General features: G+C 37.9%; 2 protein-coding genes across 4 annotated transcripts; one reads left to right on the top strand and one right to left on the bottom strand.

The window, feature by feature from the left end:
- The first annotated feature begins 16,045 nt into the window (after positions 1-16,045).
- Positions 16,046-22,497, top strand: LOC112169845 (extra-large guanine nucleotide-binding protein 1). Of its 3 annotated transcripts, none has more exons than XM_040508659.1 (8): positions 16,046-17,554; positions 17,673-17,795; positions 17,901-18,005; positions 18,100-18,261; positions 19,046-19,223; positions 20,268-20,509; positions 20,969-21,132; positions 21,795-22,497. In XM_040508659.1, exons 1-8 carry the CDS (start codon positions 16,484-16,486, stop codon positions 22,366-22,368), a joined length of 2,619 nt encoding a protein of 872 aa, XP_040364593.1. In that variant the 5' UTR covers positions 16,046-16,483; the 3' UTR covers positions 22,369-22,497. The 3 variants fall into 3 exon arrangements, with proteins under 3 accessions (XP_040364593.1, XP_024162673.1, XP_040364594.1); XM_024306905.2 differs by having other exon boundaries at positions 17,673-17,810; XM_040508660.1 differs by having other exon boundaries at positions 16,047-17,554; positions 17,673-17,810; positions 21,893-22,020.
- Positions 22,498-23,330: 833 nt separating this feature from the next.
- On the bottom strand, positions 23,331-23,987 carry LOC112169844. The gene has a single exon (XM_024306904.2). The coding sequence runs from the start codon at positions 23,720-23,722 to the stop codon at positions 23,450-23,452; it is 273 nt and encodes a 90-aa protein (XP_024162672.1). The 5' UTR covers positions 23,723-23,987; the 3' UTR covers positions 23,331-23,449.
- Positions 23,988-25,241: the final 1,254 nt, after the last annotated feature.

The following is a 25,241-nucleotide window of genomic DNA, read 5'->3' as shown; positions in this document are numbered from 1 at the left end:
CACCACACTGTCGCTCAGCATCTTCAGCCTAGGAAAGCTGCGGCCTATCGGCTCATCATCCTGCGCTCTGTCGCCCGTCGCACGCTGCCCAACGTCGCCCATATCAACCTTCCAGATGTGAATCCAGATCCGCCGTACGCGTCCAAGACTCACCTCCATCGTACGACGCTCGTCCACCACCAGAATTGGAAAGCGATTCCACCATCCGATCCTCCAATGGCCTCGAGAATCACGATAGTAACTTCGACGCATGGAAGAGAAACGAGGCAAGCAACCCTCGCCGCTATGCCAGATCCCTACCGCACCACCGGAGTCACCCAAATCCTCCATATTCATGGAGGAAGATTCAGAAGCAAACCGCGTGGGCGGCCGCTCTCTCCCCTAGCAGAGCGCTAGGTCATTGTGACATATTTTCTAGAGTAATTATGAAAATCATTGTTATGTTGTCCAAAAAAGAAAGGGAAAAATAATCGTTATCCATCTCCAGTTACCATATACATTCCTGATTTGGTGCTTAAATGCAATTTACGCACAATAAGGGCACAGTCATCAAAGAAATGGAAAATATTTAAATATGAAATTATCGTACCATACTACCATAGGGATTGAAAAACTAATTCCAATCCTTAGTTATGCCGATTACTAAGACACTAACAATTTAACAAATAAACCTAAAAAATAGCACCAAGCTATTTACATTCCCTGCTTGGAACAACCAAGCCTAAAAATGGGTCAAAAGAACTGCAAATAAATGCGGAACCTCACAACCAAGTGATATGGACAATGAAAGTGATTTGTGAAAATTGAGTTTGATTGCAAAAAATAAATTTGACAATTGAAAATTAAAATTGCAACTAAAAATAAAGATAGTAGAAACTAATCAAGATATGGAAATTAGGTAGCCAAATTCAATGTACAAATATGTCTCTACAATAGTCATTCAATTCATAATGGCATCAAGAACTGTACCCAAGGCTTTTCAAGGCTTATGGGTCATTAGATTCATTAGATTCCTTAAAGGGTTGTTGACACCCAAAAATCCAGCTAATAAGCCCAATTCATGCTTTAAGCCCAATTCATATTTCAAGGCGAATTACACCCGCAACCATCACGCCACGCACGTGAACCCAAGCCACATTCACACACTTGGGGCTTACAAGAATGGGGGTGGTGTGGAAGGTAACGGAATTGCATGAGGCCCGTTATTAGTTTTAGGCTCGTTGATAATTTTGGACTTGGTACCAAAATTCATGCACAACGGCCTAACTCTTAATACGGGTAAATGAAGAAGAGATATACCAAATTGACAAGCCTCATTTATCATAATAACAATTCTCTGTCAAACCAAACAACCAACATCTTTTTACACAAATAGTGATTTCCTCTCAAATGTAGCATTCTTTTATACAGCATTGATTTTACTCTTACATGTGTAACAATGGGGACTCAATCACAGCAGCAAATCTTGCTTAAATCATGGCAAAAAACATGCCAAACCTATTCCATATTCTTCTTTAGACAAGACTTGACAGACCAAGAGGCATTACAAAATCTAGTACATGCATTTAACCCAAGCCATCTCTTTACCCAGCAGTATAGACCTTCCACCGAGATCCTTTTAGCTGCTGGAATTGCATATAAATAGCTTTGTTATTAACTAAGAAAAGATCAGAATGGAGTGTGCTAGCAAGCTCTCTAGCACTCTTCTTCTCTCTTGCTTCCTCTCTCCCACATCCATCTATAGTTTTCATCATTTCAAACTCACCTTCTGTCCAAACCCCTTTATCTCACAAACCTCAACCAGTATACAACACTGCTGGGACTTCTTCTTTTGAAACTCATGCTTTTCTAGCTCCCACGCCACACGCATCTTGCCAAGCCTCTTTTGGAATGTTCAATTCACTGCTGTGCATATACAAGGAGCTGCTGGGAAGAACATAACAGCAAGCTTCCTAGGATTCTCAGGTCCTTCGAAGTTTGCTGGGCCTAATCTTCGCTAACTCAGACAAAGGGGATAGGTTTTGGGCTCGGTCATGTTGATTTCACTGCCGTACAACCCTGACCAAAAGTGCCCCTCACATTTTGGCGACTCTACTTGGGACTAGGCTGTATTTCCACCTTAGCTTCCTTAACAACAGCATTTTACTCCATAGATTTTCCATGCTCACTTCAAACCACTCATGCTTTACCATTGACAATATGTATCAGGTGAAATCAAGGAGAGCTCTCTTGATGAACATGCCAATACTCATTGCAACACAAGCTTATTTCTTACTGAATTGACTATGAGACTTCAATCCATGAGTTTTTGTAACAGGAATCACGAAAGCTGTCATTTATTCACTCATTATTCAAGCTTCAATATTGAGTGAACAAATTAAGAATCCTATTACTCAAAAAGCTATCTCACCTTGAGGATTCAACAAAACCAACACAAATAACCTCATAACCAATTGAAGCATTTCTTCTAGATCTGATAAGGTTTGAACCTCTTGCCTGGGAACTAGGCCATGATTCCAGCTGCTGACTTCTTCCTTGCTGAACATATGTCATGCTAATCTTGACTACCACTATTGGGAGCAACATATAAACACACTGCATGCATCACAACCATTAGCAAAAAAAAAAAAACTATCCTACCTTTGTTTAGCCACTATTCAAGCATTTTGAGCCTATTTACCAGATTTCTCATAAAACTTACCAACAGCATGGAAGACAAAATATTAGTCTTTATTTGTGCTAATACCAGGCCTAAATCAGCTCAGTATACTAAATCTCAAAGCTATCCTTTTTTGCAAAATAAATTTCAAGCTTCATGCAAGAATACTTGGGGGCTTTGCTTAATGAATTTTTTTTTTAAAAATGCTATGATTTAATCATGGCTCCCTCCATATCATAGCAGTGCTCTATGCTTCAAAAAAAAAATCATTCTTTTATTCCATGGTAGCATGACAATTTTCTTCAAAGTATCCATGCTTTTGTTGTCACAGCACTGCCAAATACAGTCAAGTAGAACAACAACAAAGTTCAAAATGATGCAAACAAGCTTACATATCATAAGCATAAGTTTTTCATACTTTTCAAGTAATATTCATTACCGGAAAAGTCAAATCTTGTTCTTTTAATCAAGCTACTGCACTTGGGGGCTGATGATTTAATTTATGTAAGTTAATTACCTTTACCAGCAACTCATCCACCCCAAATTTTTGGGCCTCATATTGATGCATCAAGCTGAAAGCAAAAAAAAAAAAAAAAATATTCAAATTAGGCAAATCATTGCCTTTACATACCTTAACCAGCACCAAATTATATCGATGTAAAAATCCAAAGGGCCTTGACAACACCTTAAGCAAATCTACTTTCCATAATCAGTCATATCATACTATTTCGATCTGTTGCATAACTCAAGCGTACTGATTTAAACCAGAATCAATACATCAAGCATTTGCACTCTTATAATCAGGCTTTTACCATATCTATTGCATCACTCAAGAGTGCCCTTCCAGATCCACACACCAAAGTCGACTAGCAACAAGCAATTTTGAAGAAAAGAAGAACTGTTAGATTACTAACAGATCTCAAGCATATTCATATCAGGCATACACATCCAAAATTTACAATCTTAATTTGAAAATAAGTCTTTCAAGCATACAGACGAAGTGAAAAGAAACTTCAAGCACAACATTCACTCTGTTGAAAAAAAAAAAAAAAGTTCATGCATGAAGATGGGAGCAACCAAGAAAAATGGACTGAGCATCATGCAACTCAAGCAACATCCCAAGCAATTTAAGCATTTCAAGCTTCTTAGATGCGTAGACAGCTTAAAATGAAAAAAAAAAGTTCACTGCTGTAACAAAGCCAAGACTACAACATTCCCCATTCATGATCAAGTCGCTAGTAAATCATGCAAGTCCCAATTCACCACCATGCTAAAAGGAGCTCGAAAACAAAAACAAGCCATTATGCCCAAAGTAGCTCAAATATTCTAAGCTGTTCTAGTGCTGATATCATGGTATTCACTTCCTTGCATGCCTGAAGCTCCGAGATCAACAACTAGACCCATTTTACTGCTGGGAATAAAGATGACATTCAAATACATCCACAAAGAAACTGAACTTTCAGCATGCTAATCCTATCTGACCATGGAAGAAAAACAATTCAATTCAAAGAATTTGAGCAAGCAAAGTATTATTCAACCTCCAAGATCAACAAACACTTATTCAAGATTCAAGCTTCCATGCACTACTGATTTCAGACAATCAAGCATACATGCATCCTCTAAAAACCAAACTTTGCACCATAATACTTTCAATATCCGAGTCTAGCCCCCTTTACTAAAAATGCCATCCATTCTTATAATCAGACATCTAATGTCATCCCCCTTCATTTTCTTAGATGAAGAAAATAAACACTTCTAACCATTTTTCATTACCCGTTGTCTTTATTCCCTCTAAGCCAAAATAGCTCATCATCGTAATCAACTGAGCATACATACATGTCATTAAAGCTTGTACTAAAGCAATTCTAGCGAAAGTTCATACAACAGCTGCAATTCCTACTAAATCCTAATTCAACAATTTCAAGCCATGCTAAGCCAACGATTAGTCGACAAGTAATCGATAGACATGAGAGTACAGCCCAAACATGATAGCTATAGACTTGAGCTTAAATCTCTATTATGTAACTGAAGCAAGAATCACGACCTGCGAGCAAACATGATAGCCTTTATGCATGCATATCTGTGGTATTGTGTCACTGTTGTGTTACATGCAAAAGATTGGTTTTGCTTGAAGTAAGGTATACTTGGGGGTTTGGAGAAAGATGATTCATGATGAAAAGTACAAGCCCATGGTCTATTGATTCATTGAAAAATACGAAACGGAACTTAAGGCTTCCAAGTACACTAGTGTTGGATCAGTTCTATTCACTTTTCTGCTCATTCAAGGCATCATGACTTTGAAAAAAAGAAAAAAGAATTAAAGTTCTTATGATGTTTGAATTATCAAAGATTCATCTACGCAATGCCAAACTCATGCCCATACCACTCATACATCATGCCAAGCTCATTGTCAAGCCAAGCGGATTCACGACCAAGAGTAACAAGTCAATACTTAACAAGGTTATGTCAAGCCAAAAATATTTTTAATCATATAAGCATACAAACACCAATTATGCCAAGCTTCTTTCTAAGGTTGTGCATCCATTAAAGAACTAACAAGAAGCATACGAAGGCAAGTTTCTCCAAGCTCTTATCTCGCAAGATCTTATATGCATCGAAAACCAAATGAGAGTCGCGCCAAGCCAATACCTCCAAGCTCATGTTTGCCAATGCTAATGCACTCTCATTTGGCCATTAAAGAAACTTGAGGAAGTCACAAGCTCATACCATCAAAGCACATGCCTAAGACATGCCCAAGCATAACAGTCACTAATTGAATCAATCAAACCAAAACAAGCAAGCAGACATCATACAAGCTCATTCTCTTACCAAGCCAAATCCCTTACAAGACAAGAAGTTAATCAAGACGCATATGCCTGGAGAGTTAAGCAAGACAATCTGAAAACTAGATTGCCAAAAGCTGCTGTAAAAGCAACTCGAACCACTGCCATGCCATATAATTCAAATCAATAGTCTTTTCCAAACCATTTTGTGATAATCTTACTTCGATAAACCAACATGCTAACCTATTTTTAACCTTATCCATACCAAATTTTTTTTTCCTAAACAATCTCTTGCTGTTGTGACAACCACTTATCATGCTAGCTAGACCAAATCTCGATTCTTCTTAAAATGACACCAGACCAAATTTCAATAACCAAAAGCACCTTCCTATCAAGCAACAAATACTTCTAGTAACCATCATGCCAAGCTAATACCTGGAACACCTCATGCATATGCCAATCGGATCACGACCAAGACAACCATGCCAAGCATACAAACTTCTATTTTTCAAACTAGTGCTTCCACCAAGTAATTAACCATGTGAGAACCATGCAAAACAACTGAACTCATTCTTTTCAATGCCAATGTGCTCTCCCTTGATAACTGAAATAATCATGCAGCTGCTAGCTCAAGCCGTCAAAAGCTCATGCCTAGAACATGCCCAAGCATGACTGTCACAAGTTTAATTGAAACAAAAACAAAGTCAAGCAAAGGTATTTTTTGTTTTACAATATCAAAGCAAATCAAGCAAGACCAGGCCATGCAAACCAACGCAAATTCAAGCCAAGCAAATTACTGATATAAGTGTCAGTAACATGATCAGGCCAAACTAAGGAACTTACATATACCAAGCTAAGCAAAGCCATGCTATACCATTCATTTTCACAATTATAGCAGTAAAATAGAAGAGGCTCAGAAACAGCTTGTAAAAAAGGGCTCACAAAGGCAGGTTACATTACAATCCCAGCAATAAAACAAAGTATGTGATAACTACAGCAATTAAAACAAGCCACAGCAAAACATGCCATGCAAATTCATGTTATATCACTGTTAAATTCAATTCTTGACAAGCAATATCCATATTCATATACTGTCAATCAATCATGGTGATTATTGAGCAAATTCAAAACCCAACAGCAAGCATAAAGAGTTCACCACCAGGAGAAAAGACCAACCGATGTTTCAATTGCATTTAAGAGTGCAACTTTAAACATCAAATTCAAGCATATCTCGTGAGAAGATTCTTGTATTTATGCTCACCTGGATATCATGAAGAACCACGATGCAACGATTTAGCCCAGTATGCTAATTCCTAGCACCACTGCAATAAAGTCAAGGTTGTGTGTGGTCAGTGCGTTACCACAGCTACTATAAGTCATACAAATCCACAGAGAGCATGCTCAAATAAGTAAGGAAGCCAAAACCAAGCCACAAAGAAATCTTATACAAATGAAAATTCTACAAGAAAGCAACTATTAATTGATGCCGAAGATAATACCAAGCAAGATATAGCAAAAAAAATGTATATGACTCATATATGCTAGTCAAGCACATGGTCATGCAAATCTATGACAACGAGTCAATGAAGGAAAAGAAGCTAAGCAATTCAAGCAAAAAAATTTCAGTTACCGTGATCAAGTTAAAACTCACTTCATTGCTGCATGTATTCAAAGCTTCCACCATTTACTTACATCTAGTTTATAATTGGAATTGATACTCTCACATCCTGTGTCATTGGCCTCTACTACTCCACTGCTGAAACAAAAACGGCCATAATCAATTTTATCAAGTCAGAGTTCAAGCACAGAGTATCCCATCTGAACAAAAAAAAATGTGGAGAAGTCATAAGTGCAAGCATTTACGATCCAACAAGCATTATACAAACTTTCACATGTTATGATTTCAACATCATGCATACTCTTAACTCAAGTTCCAACCCACCATAGATTTTTTCTCTAACACCCATGCATATACAGATCCAAATATTGCTACCCATACAAAATTCAACAACCACAGTCATACTCTAAGCCTTCAGTACTCTACACAAGCATCTACAGCCATACTTTAGCATCAAGCATATGCATATCCAATCTCTCACCAAATTTAGTGTCCATTCTTCACATTAAGTATTACCATTTAAATGTCCCGCATATATCAAGTTCTAATTAGAAGCCCAAAATCTTGAACCCAAGCTATTAATTTCTCTCTTGAAGCATCACAAAGAAAATCATACCTGATTTTCTAGAAGAAAAATCATTACTTAGATGGATCTATAAGGTGTAGAGGCAAATAAGAAATCAATGAAATCTGAGCCTAAATATGTCTAAACCCTATATAAGTTAGCAATCACGAGAAATTTCATGCTTAATACATGGCACTTAGTCTAGCTTTATGAGCCAATATATCATGCCAAGTCCATGCTAATGCCAAGTTTGTGCTCATGCCACTCAAACAGCATGCCAAGCACAGGCTCATGCTAAGCTCATGCTCAAGCCAAGCAGATGCACGACCAAGAGAAACACACCAATACTTATACAAGCTTATGCCAAGCAAAAGTAATTTAAGCATACAAGCATTAGACATGCATACACAAACCATGCCAAGCTCATCTCTTAAGGTCGTGCATCTACCATAGAACATATGAGGGCCATGCCAAGCAACCAAGCTCATTCTTTTTAATACTGACTCCCTCTAAAAATACTTAAGATGACCACAAACTCAAGCTACCAAAGCACACACCCAAGCAAAGCTACTACATGCCTCTAAGCAAGCAAAACTAAAAACAAAAATCAAAGCCATGCAAAGAAAAACTTTACATGCTAACTTGAAGTTGTATTAAAAAAAAATTGTTGTCTGGTTACAGCAGAAGCTAAGGACAGACTTATATCCGGGCTAAAGCTATAGGCTGAGCAAGTCAAGCAATTCATCCTCGGCATTGTTAAACAAAGTCAATGATAATCAAATATGATTTTATATATGCCAAGCTACATGCCATTCATACTCCAAGCAAAGAACCAAGCAAAACTAAAACCACCATGGCCAAGCCAAACTAAGCAACACGATTTACAGGGTAAATCAAGCCAATTTAATCTATACTGCATTATGCTTTACTGCAATCACGGCAGTAAAAAATACTAGCCACAACAAAGCATACTATACAAAGTGATGCCTAGCTATAATCAAAGTCAAGCAATTCAACCATACGTAATAGTGAATTGAATCAGCAAAGTGTTAGAGGAATCACAAAATTTTGAGATTTCCAGCTAACCGGTTCACAGTTTTGTTCCCAAGATGCTATATTTAAGTGGTAGGGATTGATGACAAGAAATTCAAATGCAGTATCAAGAGTTATTCTCATTCAGTCAGTTGCCAACATTGTTGAGCAAATTCACATCACAACAGCAAATCAATATCGCTGAAGCAACAAGCAATCACGGCAGCAAATTGATGCAAAAACCAAAATGTGTGAAACGCAGCAAATCAATCAAAGTAACAAATCAATGTCGCTGAAGCAACAAGCAATCATAGCAGTAAGCTGATAACGCGAGAACCAAAATACGCTATAACACAGCAAGGATGACAACATCTATTGTCATTGCTAAAATAGAGAAAAGGAGAAAGATAGGGACAATGGAGGAATGAGAAGCCTATACCCAGTAGAAGAAAGTTCGACCCAGCAAGCCTATAGAGCAATCTTCATTCCATTCATTTCTCCCAGGCCCAAAATTTGACCAAGAAGCCTAAAGATACTCTACCACATGCTTGACGCCATCAATTTATTCTGTAAGAAAACAAGGAGGTCGTGAACATGATTTCTCATATCAAAAGGCTGTGAAGGAAGACGAGCTCCTTTCCCTCAAAATTAAAAAATTGACTTTTGAGGAGAGAGATGTCTTGTGAAACCAAAAGATGAAAAAAGCATAATGAATTTCACAGGCCAAGACCACTTCCCAAAGAGAAAGGTGATTGGAGGCTGGACTCTTTCCTTCTGGGAGACCGATGATGAATAGCATTTGTTTTTCAAGCTGAATAAGTCGTAGCTCGTATTTGGAGGATTTGCAAGCCAACATATCTATCAAGCCAATATATCATGACATATCATGCAATGAGTCTTCGGATTTGATTATGTAGCCCGCAACATGCTTGCATGGCCTACATAATCAAGGGGGCTAATGTTGACACCCAAAAATCCAGCTAACAAGCCCAATTCATATTTCAAGGCGAATTACACCTGCAACCATCAGGCCACGCACGTGGACCCAAGCCACATTCACACGCTTAGGGCTTACAAGAATGGGTGTGGTGTGGAAGGTAACAAAATTGCATGAGGGCCGTTATTAGTTTTAGGCTCGTTGATAATTTTGGACTTGGGACCAAAAATTATGCACAACGGCCGAACTCTTAATATGGGTAAATGAAGAAGAGATATCCCAAATTGACAAGCCTCATTTATCATAATAACAACTCTCTGTCAAGCCAAACAACCAACATCTTTTTACACAAATAGTGATTTCCTCTCAAATGTAGCATTCTTTTACACAACATTGATTTTACTCTTACATGTGTAACAATGGGGACTCAATCACAGCAACAAATCTTGCTTAAATCATGGCAGAAAATCTGCCAAACCTATTCCATAATCTCCTTTAAACGAGACTTGACAGACCAAGAGGCATTACAAAATCCAGTATATGCATTTAACCCAAGCCATCTCTTTGCCCAGCAGTAGAGACCTTCCACCGAGATCCCTTTAACTGCTAGAATTGCATATAAATAGCTTTGTTATTAACCAAGAAAAGATCAGAACATAGTGTGCTAGCAGTCTCTCTAGGACTCTTCTTCTCTCATGCTTCCTCGATCCCACATCCATCCATAGTTTTCATCATTTCAAACTCACCTTCTGTCCAAACCCCTTATCTCACAAACCTTAACCAATATACATCACTGCTGTGACCTCTTCTTTTGAAACTCATGCTTTTATAGCTCCCACGCCACACGCATCTTGCCAAGCCTCTTTTGGAATGTTCAATTCACTGCTGTGCATATACAAGGAGCTACCGGGAAGAACATAACACCAAGCTTCCTAGGATTCTCAGGTCCTTCGAAGTTTGTTAGGCCTAGTCTTTGCTAACTCAGACAAAGGGGATAGGTTTTGGGCTCGGTCATGATGATTTCACTGCCGTACAACCCCGACCAAAAGTGCTCCTCACAAGGGTATTCTTACTCAGGATCAAGGGCCGTAGAAACTCAATTGGGACAATTTAGAGCCTTACTAGGGCCTCTAGTTGCACCAAAAGGAGAAGAATACCTCATAGAATCAAGGTTCCCATGCTAGCTAATACGGCAATCGAAATTGGTATTGTAACTAACCATGTTCTAAACTAGTGTTCTAGCGATAAATTAGAGAAGTGATTAAGTTCCATAATTTGTTCTAGACATGTTCATCTATACATTCAAGAGTTAATCAAGCTCATAATCATGCATCTAAGCCAAATAGATTAGAATATATGCCAAACACTAAATTGAAAACCATTGAATCAAAATATATTTATTACATTAAATCCATATATGTTAGGGCTCAAACCCTAGTTTTCTAAATAGACTACTCATAATCCATCAACAAACCCACAACAAAATTCATCAAATTAATTACAATAAATTAAAGAGAGTATAGAGTTGAGAAAAGAGAGAGAAACCAATACTAATCACAACAACACTAGAGAGTGAGCATGACTAGCTTGAAATTATACTCTCTCTCTACCTAAACTCAAATCCTTAGTGAAGATGATGAAAATTGATTGGGTGTGAGGTTGTGGTCTCAGTGGGTATAGGAGAAGAGAAGGGAAAAATGGTTAATTGAATGGTGGCGGCTGCGTGTTTACTAGTGATGAGAGAGAGACTTGATATGCTATGCGTTTTGTGGTCGAGAGGAAAAGGGAAGGATAAGGCAAATTGGGGTCGGCGAGGAAAAATTGTAGTCAAGGTTAATTGGATATTATATGCCATGTGTCAGGCTTAGATTGGTGCCTATCAATTAAACCAACCTTCACGTGCATGGTTTTATTAATTAACCAATAGTTAGGTTAATTAATTTAGGCAATTAAACCAAATAAGCCACTTGATTAATGAATTAATCTACTATTTTCATTGACCATGGTTGACTGATGCTCTACTATTTTGTCCTCTTGTTGGAATACTCCAATTTACTTTTTCGAGTCATTTTATCTCGATTTTCATAACTCCACTTATTTTTTACAAAATAAATAAAAATAGATTAATTATATAATAATTGACTTGAGGATTAACTTATTTCTAGTGTTTTAGATACAATTACATGTATAGAAATGCGTGTAATCAATTCCTATAATAGAGCTTGGACTTGGATCGGATGTCGGCAGTCGCATACTCGTATTTGTAAGGGTCTTATAGACTTGGATCGTCAACGGGTGCTGCCAAGCATAAGATGAAAATTGTCAAGCCCATTATGTAGGTTGTTTCAATTTGATTGCATTATACGCAAGACTTCATGATTCGTGTTTCTAGAAGAAAATTCATGATGCATCAGGGATGGCTTTTGACTATTTCTCTTCCCCCAAACGCATCGCCTCAAGTTTTCTTTCCCCTAAATTGAGAGTCGGTGGCACTCTTCCCCACCTAAGCCCATGAGAGATTTTGCCATGATATTGGTCTCTGATATGAGGTTCCGTGCCTCAATTTTCTCTTTTCCGTTTTTCCCTTTATGTTTATTCTTTTTTCTTATCGTTTCCTATCTGTTCTTCTTAACCGCAGCCTCTTTTTCTCCAGATCTATCCTTTTCCTTCCTCTAAAACCAGTTATCGTCCCTGGGTTTGCTGTTTTTGGTGACTATTATCTTTAGGGGAAATGATCATTTACCCAATTTTAGCTTAAAAATTGCCCACTTACCCAAACACTCTAAGAGATTATTTCCCTAATACCCAATTAAGTATTTTTTTTATTCTTTTTTATTTATTTTTGGGACAATTTTGCCCTCTCCTTCTTTGTCACTTAGTGAGAGAAGTCATCGGAGACCTTGCCGGACTCCGGTGACCAGTGGCCTGCCGGGGACTCTGGTGACCAGTGACCGGAATCCTGCTACCTGTGACAGGCGACCGGTCACCGGAATCCCAAATCCGGCTACTGGACTGGTGACCGGATTCCCGTGTCTGATTTTATTGCCCCCTAATAATACCTTGTAATCATATTATTGCCCCCCAATAATCATATTATTGCCCCCAATAATCATATTATTGCCTCTCAATAATCATATTATTATCCCCCAATAATCATATTATTGCCCCATAAATTTTTTTTTCTGTTTTCTTTTTTCTATCCTTCTGGGCATTCTGCCCCAATTTTACCCAAAAAAAAAAATTTGATTACGGTGAAGCAAAATCGAAGAGCTCCATAGAGCAATTGGAATCTCAGATCCATGAGCTTCAGATCTCCACTCTCCATCTCCACCAAGAAAACCGAGCTCCAGACCTCACAGTCTCATCTCCACAAGCTCATCGCCCTCGAGAACCTCCCCGTCTTCCACGGCCGCGCTGGCAACGAGAACGCAGTCGACTGGCTCACCGCCACCTAACTCCACTTCGCCTACCTCGACATCCCCGCTGCCGATCGAGTCAAGATCGCCGCCACTAGGTTGCGCGGCGACGCAAGCCCCTGGATGTGCTGGTACGAGTCTCGGTACCCGGTGAGTGCGCCGTGGTTGATTTATGAGTTTCTAAAGTTTTTCCAGCTGGAGACACTCATCGTCGCCGTGTGTAATTTGGAGCAGAAGAGGTCGGTGAAGGAGGTGGGGATCTCAGAGCCATGGTTGCCGGAGGTGGAGTTTCTGAGGCTGGTTACCGGAGGTGGGGATCTCAGAGCCGTGGTTGAACAATAGAGAGAGAGAGAGAGAGAGAGAGAGAGAGAGAGAGAGAGAGAGAGAGAGAGAGAGAGAGAGAGAGAGAATGGGAGATGCACATGTAAATAATTAATTGAGTTAAGGGCAAAATTGTCATTAAATATTAAATTGGGTAAATAGGAGTAAAATACTCTTAGTGGAGTAAGTGGGAGTATATTTGCCCAAATTTGGGTAAGTGGTCACGACCCCTTATCTTTATCCTTTTGCCATGGTTTGTATATTTGCTCCTAGGAGCTCTGTTCTAAGCGGGATTTGCCCGCTACTGCACACATATCCTGTTTCGGTGGTACATCAAGAGATTGAACATTCTTCGGGTGTCTGTCTTTTCAATCCCTTTATGGATCTCACTTTATCTTTCTCTGTTTTTGGTTTCTGTATGTTTCTTGCTGGCAAAAGTTGTCCTCCATTATGGAGAAGGTTTGAGATTTTTGGTTCTTGTTTCTGTATCTCGAACAAAGAAGCTTGGGTCTACTTTTTTCAGAACTCTTTCTGTCTCCCCAAGTTCAGCTCTACCCGGTGGTGCTGATTTTCACAGCGATGTAGATTGAAAATATAAGGACAGAATGTGTTTTCCGGAAAACGGGGATTGATAGGCACGTTGCAATCCTTGCGGGACGGAAATCAAAAAATTCACACAGAAAGCACAATTTTGGTTACGCAGTGAAAACCTCAAATTTGAAATTACAAACACTGCAAGGCTCTTACTCTTGAGAACCCAAAATAAGATCAATCCAATAATAAAGGATATGGTTCTTTACAAACACATATAGCTCTCTACGTGGCTACAATCTCTAGACTCACTAAAGAGGTGTTTGTCTTGAATCTTGACATTCTTCTTCACTTGAACGATATGCAAATATCACTTCTCTTGTAGCACCAACTTCTCTACTGATCTCAAGAGAATCAATACATATGAATGAATGATTGGTGAGACTCTTCTACATGGAACAAGTGTCTCGAGACTCTTATGTAATCTTTTCTAAGCAACACAAGAAGAACAATGATTCTTGCTACTCAAGAGCCGTGACAAAAAGAACGCATGTTTCTGAATATATGCACGTCCCAAAAAAACAAATCCTCAATAACCAAGATTTACCCTAATTGGACTCCTAATAGGGAAAAACTTTAAATAAAAGATTTTCCAAAATAAATAAACAAATCCTAAATCAATTTGGACACATCCTAAATTAATTTGGATTTCACCAATGCAACTTAACATACGGGAAGTATCTTTGCATGATAAAGATTAAGAAAACATAAAGATACTTTCCTAACGAAACCTTCCAACAACCTAGGTGCAAATGCTGACTTACGAGATGAAATTACCTTTATGATTTCTCTGAGACCAGTGAGTAGGATGCTTTAACGTTTTGTATGGGAATGCCAATATACCAAGTACACCCCTTGTACCTACATAGATCTTCACAATTGTCTTCTACTCAATGCTGGGTTGTTGCTTGGGTAGCTATGTTTGTGGGGTCGCCTATTTATGTTTGTCTTTGTTGGTCAAGTTGACTCCTCCTTTGTAATTTGCACTATTTCTTTTTAACATATGATAATTGTTCTGCAAAAAATAAAAAGAGGAATTTGTGTGATAGTATCTTGTAGTATATGATTTTGTCAACAATATGTATTTGCCATTGAAAATAAAGCAAGTAGTGCAAGATAATGAAGAAATGATACTTTATGAGGCCTCGTTAAAGAATTTTTGGTGAGTTTGTGTAAATATGACTATAATTGTTGTTACTGTTACTTTATGGGTTTGGTGCGATTCTTTTAAGTTTTAGCGGTTTGCATGACATGGACATAGGTAAGGCAATGCTTGACGCAAGTGTGAGTTGCAGTAATCCGTTAGGTCTATATTTCCCTTTTTATGTCTCATTCATTCATGGTTAAACTTGTTAATGGACTGAGTTTTAATCTTTATGTTGTTTGGGTCTGCTATCATTAGTTGAACGGATTTGAATATGATCATTCGATCTGTTAATTTGCTAACTTAAAATATTAAATATGAATTTAGGTTAATCCGATCTGTTAATAACTCAGTCTGTCGTAAAATTATTTGAAAATTTTGTTATAGTTAAATTTTTTTTTTATTGCATATTAAGATATACTTTTTGTATTGATTATTTTGATAATAAGTAACATAACATATGAATATGATGAATGAATCATATATCTATTAATCGGCCGGATACGAATTTAGATTTGACTATTAACAATCTGACAAATTATCGGATCGAGTTGGGTTGAATTTTATTTGTTATTAAACAAATCAGGATTTAGGTTCCTTCGCTCTAAATTTAGTCCATTGACAAGTGTTCTCAGAATAAGACAAAGCTAGTGTTTTTTTTTAGTTAAAGAGTTCATAATTATTTAATCGCATGACATAAACATTCCAGTTACTTGTTTTTCTGAACAAATCATTTTTTACTTGGTGCAATCACAATAATAATGGGAGTGAATAATATTATATTTCCTTCCGTATAAAAAATAAAAAAATTGTTATCGTCGTTGAAAAGATCCGATCAAATTTCCATTTGACCGAGAAAATATCAGCCCATCGGAGTTCAAAGCGTCAACCCCACCAAAATTCAATGCACAACACAAACTGCAACACTGTACTGCACCCAATTCTATGTAAGCACCAACAACCCTCACCTCTCCATAGTCCTCTTATGACCATAATACCCTTGAATGCTCCAAAACAGAGATCCCTTGGACTCGAACGAGTCAGAGTCATACATTACTTCGGTACGTCGATTCCCAGAGAATAACATCCCGGCGCCGAAGACTCATTCCGCGTTGATTTTATAGTGCGCAGTTAGCTTCTCGTCCCTCTCAGAAATTCCAAGCAATTCCTAGTTAGAAAATGGGAAGTCCCCCAAGTCCTCTCCCCAGTCCGCGTTTTGTAACAAGCCTCGTGTTTCTCCTATTTTGTCTCATTGCTTTGGACAAACTGACCAACTGGGTGTGTTTTCTCTCTGTTGGGTCTGTGGAAAGTTTCGGTCTTGGTTTCTGGGTTCTGTGGAACCGCTGTTTTTTCGGTTCATGGGTTTGTGAGGCTTTCGGTGTTTCCGGGATTGAGGTGAAAGCTTGGCAACTACAGTATGGCTGCTGCGGTTATGAGGAAGCTGAGTGCTGCTTTGGCTTCAAAAGGTGCTGATATTGATGTCGAGAGTTACGAAGATTTGAGCGCGGAGTTGGAATACTCGTTTGCAGTGGAGTACCAAGGTCCTCCGGTGGGTTATGAAATCCCACATGCGTTTCCGATTGACATTCACCGAATCCCGACTGCTGCACCGGTTTCTTCACCGTCTCTGTTGCACAATCTGTCGCTGCCGATCATCCAGCCCATTGCGAAGTCCAGTCAGAGCAGGAAGGCCAGAGTAGAGTCTAAACTTGGGGATGAAGTAAAGGTGGTTCTTGATTCAGGTGAAGAGAAGGGTGTGTGTAGTGAAGTTGGGAGCTCTGGTGAATTGGGTTGTGGAAAGTTGGAGGGTGAGGTGGAGTTGGGTGAGGATGGTGGAGAAGGTGATTGGGGATCAACAGAGTCTGGTTTGAGCTCAAGAAGTGTTTCCTCTGAGGTTTTCTCTGGCAGAGAGGAAGCTGGTGTGGATGAGATTGTTCCTCACCATGTGAAAAGGCCATCGACTGTGACTTTTCGCGATCCGGATTCGAATGACATAGTTGTGCAGGAAGTGGAGTTCAATGCCTCTGATGGGGATGAGAGTTTGCAAGTGAGGCCGAGGGTGGAGAGGAATGGGAAGAAGGGGTCGTGCTATCGATGTGGGAGAGGGAACAAGTTCACTGAGAAGGAGGTGTGCATTGTTTGTGGTGCAAAGTATTGCTTTGATTGTGTGCTGAGGGCAATGGGGTCAATGCCGGAAGGAAGGAAATGTGTTACTTGCATTCGGTTTGGGATTGATGAGTCGAGGCGAGGGAGTATTGGCAAGTCTTCTAGTATGCTCAGGCGGCTTCTTACTAAGGCGCAGGTGGAAGTGGTCATGAAAGCTGAGATATCATGCCAAGCAAATCAACCGCCAGGCAATCTTGTTTTCGTGAACGACGAGCCTCTTACACAAGAAGAGCTCTCTAGATTGCAAGGTTGCAGAAACCCTCCAAAAAATCTAAAACCAGGATCTTATTGGTATGATAATGTATCTGGCTTTTGGGGAAAGGTAAAATTTGAACTCAGCTCATGATTTTTATTTCTTGTGTCATGTTGTTGTTATTAGACCTCTATATTGTTGCAACTTGGATCACAATGGGAAAATTGGTGCTGATTTGATTGAACAGGATGGGCATAGGCCTTGCCAAGTTATAAGCCCCCAGCTGAATGTTGGGGGCCATTTAAAGCAAAGTGCTAGTAATGGGGACACACAAATAATGATGAACAATCGAGTGATCACCAAATTGGAGGTCTTCATGCTGACGGTTATTATACTCAACTTGTTCAAGTTTCATTAGTATAACATGCTTTGAAAACTTACATTCCCTTGATGTTATTTTGTTTGATTTATGCAGATGGCAGGAGTGCCATGTGAAGGAAAAATCAACTACTGGGTGAGTGCAGATGGATCCTATCAGGAAGAGGGAATGAATAACGTAAAGGGAAAGATATGGAACACGGTATGTATGCATTTAAATATGCAATGATTTTTTTGTATTAACAAGTCAAATTTATGCATCAAACACCCGTGAACTGTGAAGAATTTCCTTACAGAAAATAAAGCTGGTTTGTACTATCTTCTCTTTACCAATTCCTACTGAATCTACAAATCCTCCTCCTGCGGAAGAAGACGGAAACTTTATTGAAGAGAAACTGCTCGACAAACTTGTTTTAGTTGGGTATCATAAATCTGGCTCAAGCACTATATTTAAACAGGTAAAGTGTATGTTTAGGGAACATGATTACATCTCTAAATGGTGTTAAGTTCATATCTTAATTGGTGTTTTTCCTGTTGCATAGCTTGATTGACACATTTATTTGTGGTGGAAAAGCTTAGATGAGAGAAAATCAACTCTGGAAGTTGATTACAAACTAGTATTGGCATTGCTTTATATGTGTTCACGAAACATGTTGCTAATTGATGGTCAGTATCTATGTACTTGTAAGAAGTTGAAGAACACACACACATGCTTATATGTAGATGTATCAATGTAGTATGTATGTAGTATGCATGCTTTTTTCTTTTGCAGTACTATGTAATATAAATGTAGTTCTCTCAATCCATCGTATCAGTAGCAGTCAGCATTTGCTCAGAACTTTTTTAGTAACCATCAAGTGAAAACTTGCACATAGATAACCAAGTCAAACAATACCACAAACTAACTTTTTATCTATATGCATGCATATAAGAGGAACAAAGAACTACACTAAACATGAATTCGTTCTTCTTTTACCGGAGGGATATAGAGAGAGCAGATTATTTTTCTTTTACAAAGCAGTCTGAGGCCTTTTGTAATAGATACAAACTCTTCTCTACTTTTCGCTTTTCTATTTCAATCTACAAACTATTGGAAAGAAAAGTGTGATACTCATAATATGGTACTACCCTCAGTGGTCATGTAATGTTCAACGTAAAACAGTGCTACTTGTAATCCAATAAATTATATATTTTTAATTAGTTGCGGGAACTCTTTTAACCCAAAGTACCTGCTTATTGTAGGCAAAGCTTTTGTATGATGTTCCTTTTTCTGAAGATGAGCGCCAAAATATTAAGTTCATGATCCAAAGCAGATTGTACAGTTATCTTGGTATACTGCTGGAGGGGCGTGAATGGTTTGAAGAAGAAAGTTTGGTTGAAAACAGAAAAGGAGAGCTTCAAGATGAACCTGGTCCTTCAGGTACAATAAGTTCACATTATCTGTCATTTTACCCGTCAATCAATAATGATAGTATTATGGAATAGGGATACCATTGCATGCACTAAATATGCCTTAATACTCTCATTTCTTTCTAAGATCGAATTAAATTTAATTTTGTTGGTAAATGAAAAAAAAAAAAAAACTAGCATTTATATATCCATCTTTACAAAAGTTTAAAATAAACGTTGACCAGTGACCAGGATAGGTACAAATGAGCAATCAAGTCTAAAATTCAAATTTGGTTCTGGTAGATGGTGAATATGATGCTGTCTGATTTTTCGGTAGTTTTCCACTTTTTATACTGGACACATTTTCATAGTTCTTACTTCTTACTAAACCCTTTGTGAATCTGTACATCCAATTTACTGTGACCAATGATCTCCTAAACCCTTCGACTCCATAGTTTCACAGTAATCTGTCTCATACTTTCTCTCCATTATACTAGTTGAAAACAAATTATTTCTGTTTTGTTTTGATATTCGTTTTCTAGTTTTTTCTTTCTTTCTCTGTTTCCAGTAATATGAAGTATCCTTTTAGATAATTGTTTCCCTGTTGAAAAATAGAGGATTACGAGGCCTGACCAATTGAAGAAATGCAATAAGAATCAGAAGTGAATTTAGGGATAATGTGAATTTGTAGGGTCAACTGATTCCCTAGCTTTGTGAATAGCAAGTTTTTCTTTTTTGAAACTAATACCAAGTTTTTCTTGTTATTGTTATTTTGGCTAGTACTGTTCAATTGATGGTTTTCCAGATTTTTATAAAGGCTCAATATATACCATTTTGTATTGGAATAACATATCTTGCTCCTTTTGATACCTAGTGATTCTTGTGGGTTTCAAATTGATTTCCTGTAAAGTTGATGTTTGTTTTCATTATTTGATCATTATTACATTTCTCTTTTGGGAGCTTGGCTTACAAATAAGAAATTAAACAGCTTTAAGATTGTTACCATGTGTATAATTTTATTGCCATCAGTATTTTCACTAAATAGTCGTGTCTGAAATTGTTTGGTTGACAACAGTAATTACAAGCCAGCTGGACAGTAAAACAACGTATACCATTGGCCCAAGACTGAAATCTTTTGCAGATTGGCTACTAAAGAATATGATATCAGGTACTTTGGAAGCCATATTTCCTGCGGCTACTCGTGAATATGCACCGTTTGTTGAGGAGTTGTGGAATGATCCAGCTATTCAAGCCACATACAACCGGAGGAATGAATTAGAAATGCTACCCAGACAAGCTACATATTTTCTTAATCGGGTGAGATCATGCTCTGTGATTCCTCTAGCTTTAGCCAGTTCACATTCTAATCTGCCTGTGCTCTAATTTTTCCTTTTGTGTCCTTTTTAATCTCTTTGACCTTTAAGCATCAAACTTTCCAATTATTTGATGCACCAGAAGCTCATAATTATACCAAAGCTACACTGACTTTTATTTTTATTGAATTAATTCCAGACCACACCAACATCTTAGGAAGATATGATTTATATATTTCACCAGAATATCCTGTAATCAAACTACTTTAGATTCATTCCTAACAATTAATAAACAGTTTAATGGGAATGTGTTTCATTTCGTTTCTGATTCCAGGTAATATTCTCCCACATTCCAGAACCAAGAATAGTAAAATATTCATTCATTATATATGGAAACGGAATGTGGATAACTTGTGATCGTTATACAATATTCTTTGTACTGAATTAACTACGGTTCTGACAGGCTGTAGAAATTTCAAGGATTGATTATGAGCCCTCAGACATGGACATCTTGTACGCAGAGGGAATTACCTCGTCCAACAGCCTTAATACCATGGAATTTTCATTGACTAGATCATCTGAACGTAGCAATCTGGACACTTTCTATCAGCATAATCCTTTGCAAAGGTTAGTGTTGTGATTCATGCATTATAATACATGTTTGAGCAAACTATTTTTGTTCATTGAGTGGGTAAACCTCTTGGTCAATGTTGCTAATGAAATTACTGCTGACTTGCTTTGCCTAATGGATAGAAATTGCTATGCACTAGATATATGAATTCCGGGATTACGCATCTAGACTACATATCTAACGATGAAAACGCCTAAAGTACTTGCAAAATAGTTAGTAAAAGAATGAATGATACACATGGCCAAGGATGAAACTTCTAAAATACTTGCAGAGTAGTTGGTGAAAGAGTGAATGATATGCTTTACCACACTAAAAGGAAATCACAGAAAAGGAAAGATAATTTTGTTAATGCTAATTGATCAGTAAGTTAATTGAAAGTCCAGGAGATATCAATTTCAAATTTCGTGTACCAAGATACAGTCTTAATTTAAAGTCTCGGACTGTCCTCGTATTGTCCAGTCCTTAGTTTTATCCGAGAAAAAAAAAACAATATTGAGGCGTTCTTCTTGGGTATTGAAGCTTCCTTAGCAATAGAAAGGGATCTTTCTCATGCATCTGCGTGGACATCCACCTTTTTCTCTTCTGTAATATTACTTGGAATCCTTTGGAAGGGTATCAAAATATGCTTTGACATTTTTGGTACACTTATTCATCACAGGTATCAACTCATTAGAGTGCATAGCCTTGGAGGAAGCTGCAAGTTGCTAGAGATGTTTGAAGATGTTGATATGGTTATATTTTGTGTTGCTTTGACAGACTACGATGAGTTTTGTGAAGATGCTAGTGGGGTATCCATAAACAAGATGATGGCAAGCAAGCAGCTGTTTGAAAGCATTGCAACTCATCCAGCTTTTGATCAGAAACACTTCCTTCTGATACTTAACAAGTTTGATCTGCTTGAAGAAAAGATTGACCAAGTCCCTCTCACTCGATGCGAATGGTTTAATGACTTCAATCCAGCAACCAGTCATAATCCCAACAGTAGTAATAATAACAGTAATAACCCTACATTGGCTCACCGAGCCTTTCAGTATATTGCAATGAAGTTCAAAAGACTATTTCATACTCAAACAGATAGAAAGTTGTTTGTTTCCCTAGTTACTGCATTAGAACCTGATACTGTGGATGAGGCTCTCAGATATGCTAGTGAGATTCTAAGATGTGAGGAAGAGGTACCCAGATTAATTAATGAGTTCTCTTCGGCTAGCATTGAAGCCAGTTCTACAGTTTAAATGTCTGAGCAAAAATGTGGCTTCTAAGTGAGGCCTTGCGTTAATTACTGTTGTGCAAATTGTTTATATGCATAAATGTATACAGATATATAAGAAGAATATAGAGGCCAGATTCTTTTCTATTTTCAACTTTACTACCCTGAAGTTATGTGGATGCTGATAGATTTAACACAAGAAATCATTTGCATCGCACTGTTTCAAAAGGGCTGATCTGAAAGAGTACATATGAAGTTAAACTTTGTGCGTCATGCAGAGAAAATGGAACGTGAAAAGTAATTCCGACTGTTTTGCAGATCCCAGAGATGAACACATTTGCAGTACTAATGTTAGATTACTTCGACTTTTTGGTTTTAGGCCCACTTCCACTGTAGATACGCTGTTGTTCACGTCTCACTGTGCTAACGAGTTATGGTTGATTAATCATTATCTTTAGCACATCCAGCCAAATCCCAAACGAGAAAGAACAAGAAAAAGAAATGGGAAAAGCGATCGAAAGAGGTATGATTCGTGAGCATCTTTCCAGTTGCAGAAACAGCTCCAAGGAACTTGTTAACTTGTTATTTGCCCCCATTTGTTGACCTTTGTGTTGTTTGATCTTTATTATTCCCAAAATTTTAGACTACAGAATATAGATTCACACTGAACATTGCAGGGACTTTCTTCGTAGATTCCCATCATCATGGTGAGGCCTGGTGAGGAATAACATCCAAGTCTTTCTTTTGGCCAGTGATCATATATAATAACTAAATTTGTTACCCCTCATTACTTCGCAAAAATGACTACCCAATTAAGAGCCTCTTCCTCTTCTTCTTTCAACCATTCATGGACATATGATATGTTCTAGTTTTCGAGGTGAGGATACGTTTTTTGATATGGACAAAAGTTTGCAGGTATGGCCACTATGAATTTTGTGCATCGATCCATTTCACCGAACTTTATTTTGATACTACTAAAACAATTCGACTACTAAATTTCAGAACCAGAGAAGTGACATTGATGATTCATAAAACTAAAATAACATCATAGAAAATGTACATATTGTAGACTAGATTAACTAGATACAACACACAATAGCCCAATATCACCAAGGAACAAAACGGTCCATGAGCATACAAACAGTGGCCTCAGAAAGCGTAGAAGAGTTCCTCCTCTCTTTTCTAACCGTAGTCTCCATCACCGCACCTTCATGAGCTGCAGCAGCTACAGCTGGTTGTTGTTGCTGATCAACCTCACCCTCATCTCCTCCTTCAGCATGTTTCACCTTCTTCGATGACCACAGAAACCGCTTCTTGGCCCCAACCTTCTCCTTCAGCTTCCCCAGCTCGCTCACCCATACCTCCACCACCGCAGACATTATAACTCAGAATACTGATCTCTTTGAATCTTTCTCGGGGTATGTAACTTTCTCTTTTACTCTTAAGCGCTTAATGAGGAAAAGCAAGTTAAGAGGCAAATGGGTTCTTATAGAGATGGGGATGATGAGGCTTTCTTTTCTTGCTAGCTAGCTGGTGGTTTTGCTTTCAGCAGCGGCAACTGCTGCATATGTGGTTTAAAGGAGGATACAACAAAATCAGTGTGTCGCATAGGAAGCCTCTTGGATCTGCGGGTCGTAGCACACAGCATATGAATTTAATTGGGATATTCGAGTCATTGATTTACGTGTGGGGACTGGCTTTGTTTTGTTAGATTGTGGACAAACTGTGGACGACTTGGCCTTACTGCTGCTGTTCAATGGTTTCAATTATTGCTAAACATAAATTGTAAAGGTTTTTTTTGGGCAAAGTGGAATTTTCTATAATACATGGATGTAAAGCATGTGGGATTCACTCATCATCACAAAATTCTTGGTCATTTGGTAGGAAGATTATTGTATAATCCTGTATCACCCTCACCATCACCATCTATTATGTGGTACGAGTTAATATTATTGGTCCACACATAAAATGAAAGATGTTGATTAGTCATTTAACATAATTTTTTTTTCACCCTTGCAATAGTCTGCATGTAAATAAATCAGTTTTATTGATCCGGATTAGTACATGACACTGTCACGTGATAATCTGAAATGAGAGAATAATTACTCCATATAATAACCTGGGCATGTGAACACAACTCACATGTGATTACCCTTACCATTTTGGGGATTTAGTCACCAAATTGTCATATACTTTACCAAGAGGACTATTTATTTAAGGGATCATCTACAGTACATTAATGTACTGATACATCAAGTAGACTAGTTCAATACAGAGGTAGACTAGCTCAGTACGTGGGTAGACATGAATGGAGTTAGTCTACCCTTATACCGAGCTAGTCTATCTCTGTATTAACCTAGTCTACTTGATGTATCGGTACATTAATGTACTGAAGCATTTTCCTTTATTTAATTGGAAATTGGTTTTAGTTACCATGTCCTTTGGAGACGGTATCTTTTTAAAATAAAATATTATTCAGAAAATAATTTATATGAGAAACATGAATATACCGAAAACATTCTCATCTAAAATATTTAACCGATCAAATTCATTTTCAAATATAGTAAGTTGAGCAAAGACCAATAAGATGCTGAGAAATGAGAAATGGATCAGAGAGTGGGTGTGGTCCAAAACTGCAAATAATGTATCTAGAATTGTAGCATACAAAATTAATTTTGATATGAACGAAAGTCCCCATCATTTAAGAAAAAAATATCAGACTTTTATACAAGATATTTTTTGTAGAACTTCCGATCAACTCTTTCATCAAAACTTCTTGTCCATAAGATTTTATTGACATTTCAGATTTATGTTGGGAGATTTTTCTTCTGCACACTTTTTTGTTTTTTGTTTTTGGTTTTGTGTCAAAGCCCCTAAATATTGTTAGGATCCGATTGT

The sequence above is a fragment of the Rosa chinensis genome, chromosome 6 (genome assembly GCF_002994745.2).
Source record: "Rosa chinensis cultivar Old Blush chromosome 6, RchiOBHm-V2, whole genome shotgun sequence".
Classification (NCBI taxonomy): domain Eukaryota; kingdom Viridiplantae; phylum Streptophyta; class Magnoliopsida; order Rosales; family Rosaceae; genus Rosa; species Rosa chinensis.
The sequence above is the reverse complement of the archived record's forward strand: the minus strand, read 5'-3'. Positions and strand labels throughout refer to the sequence as shown.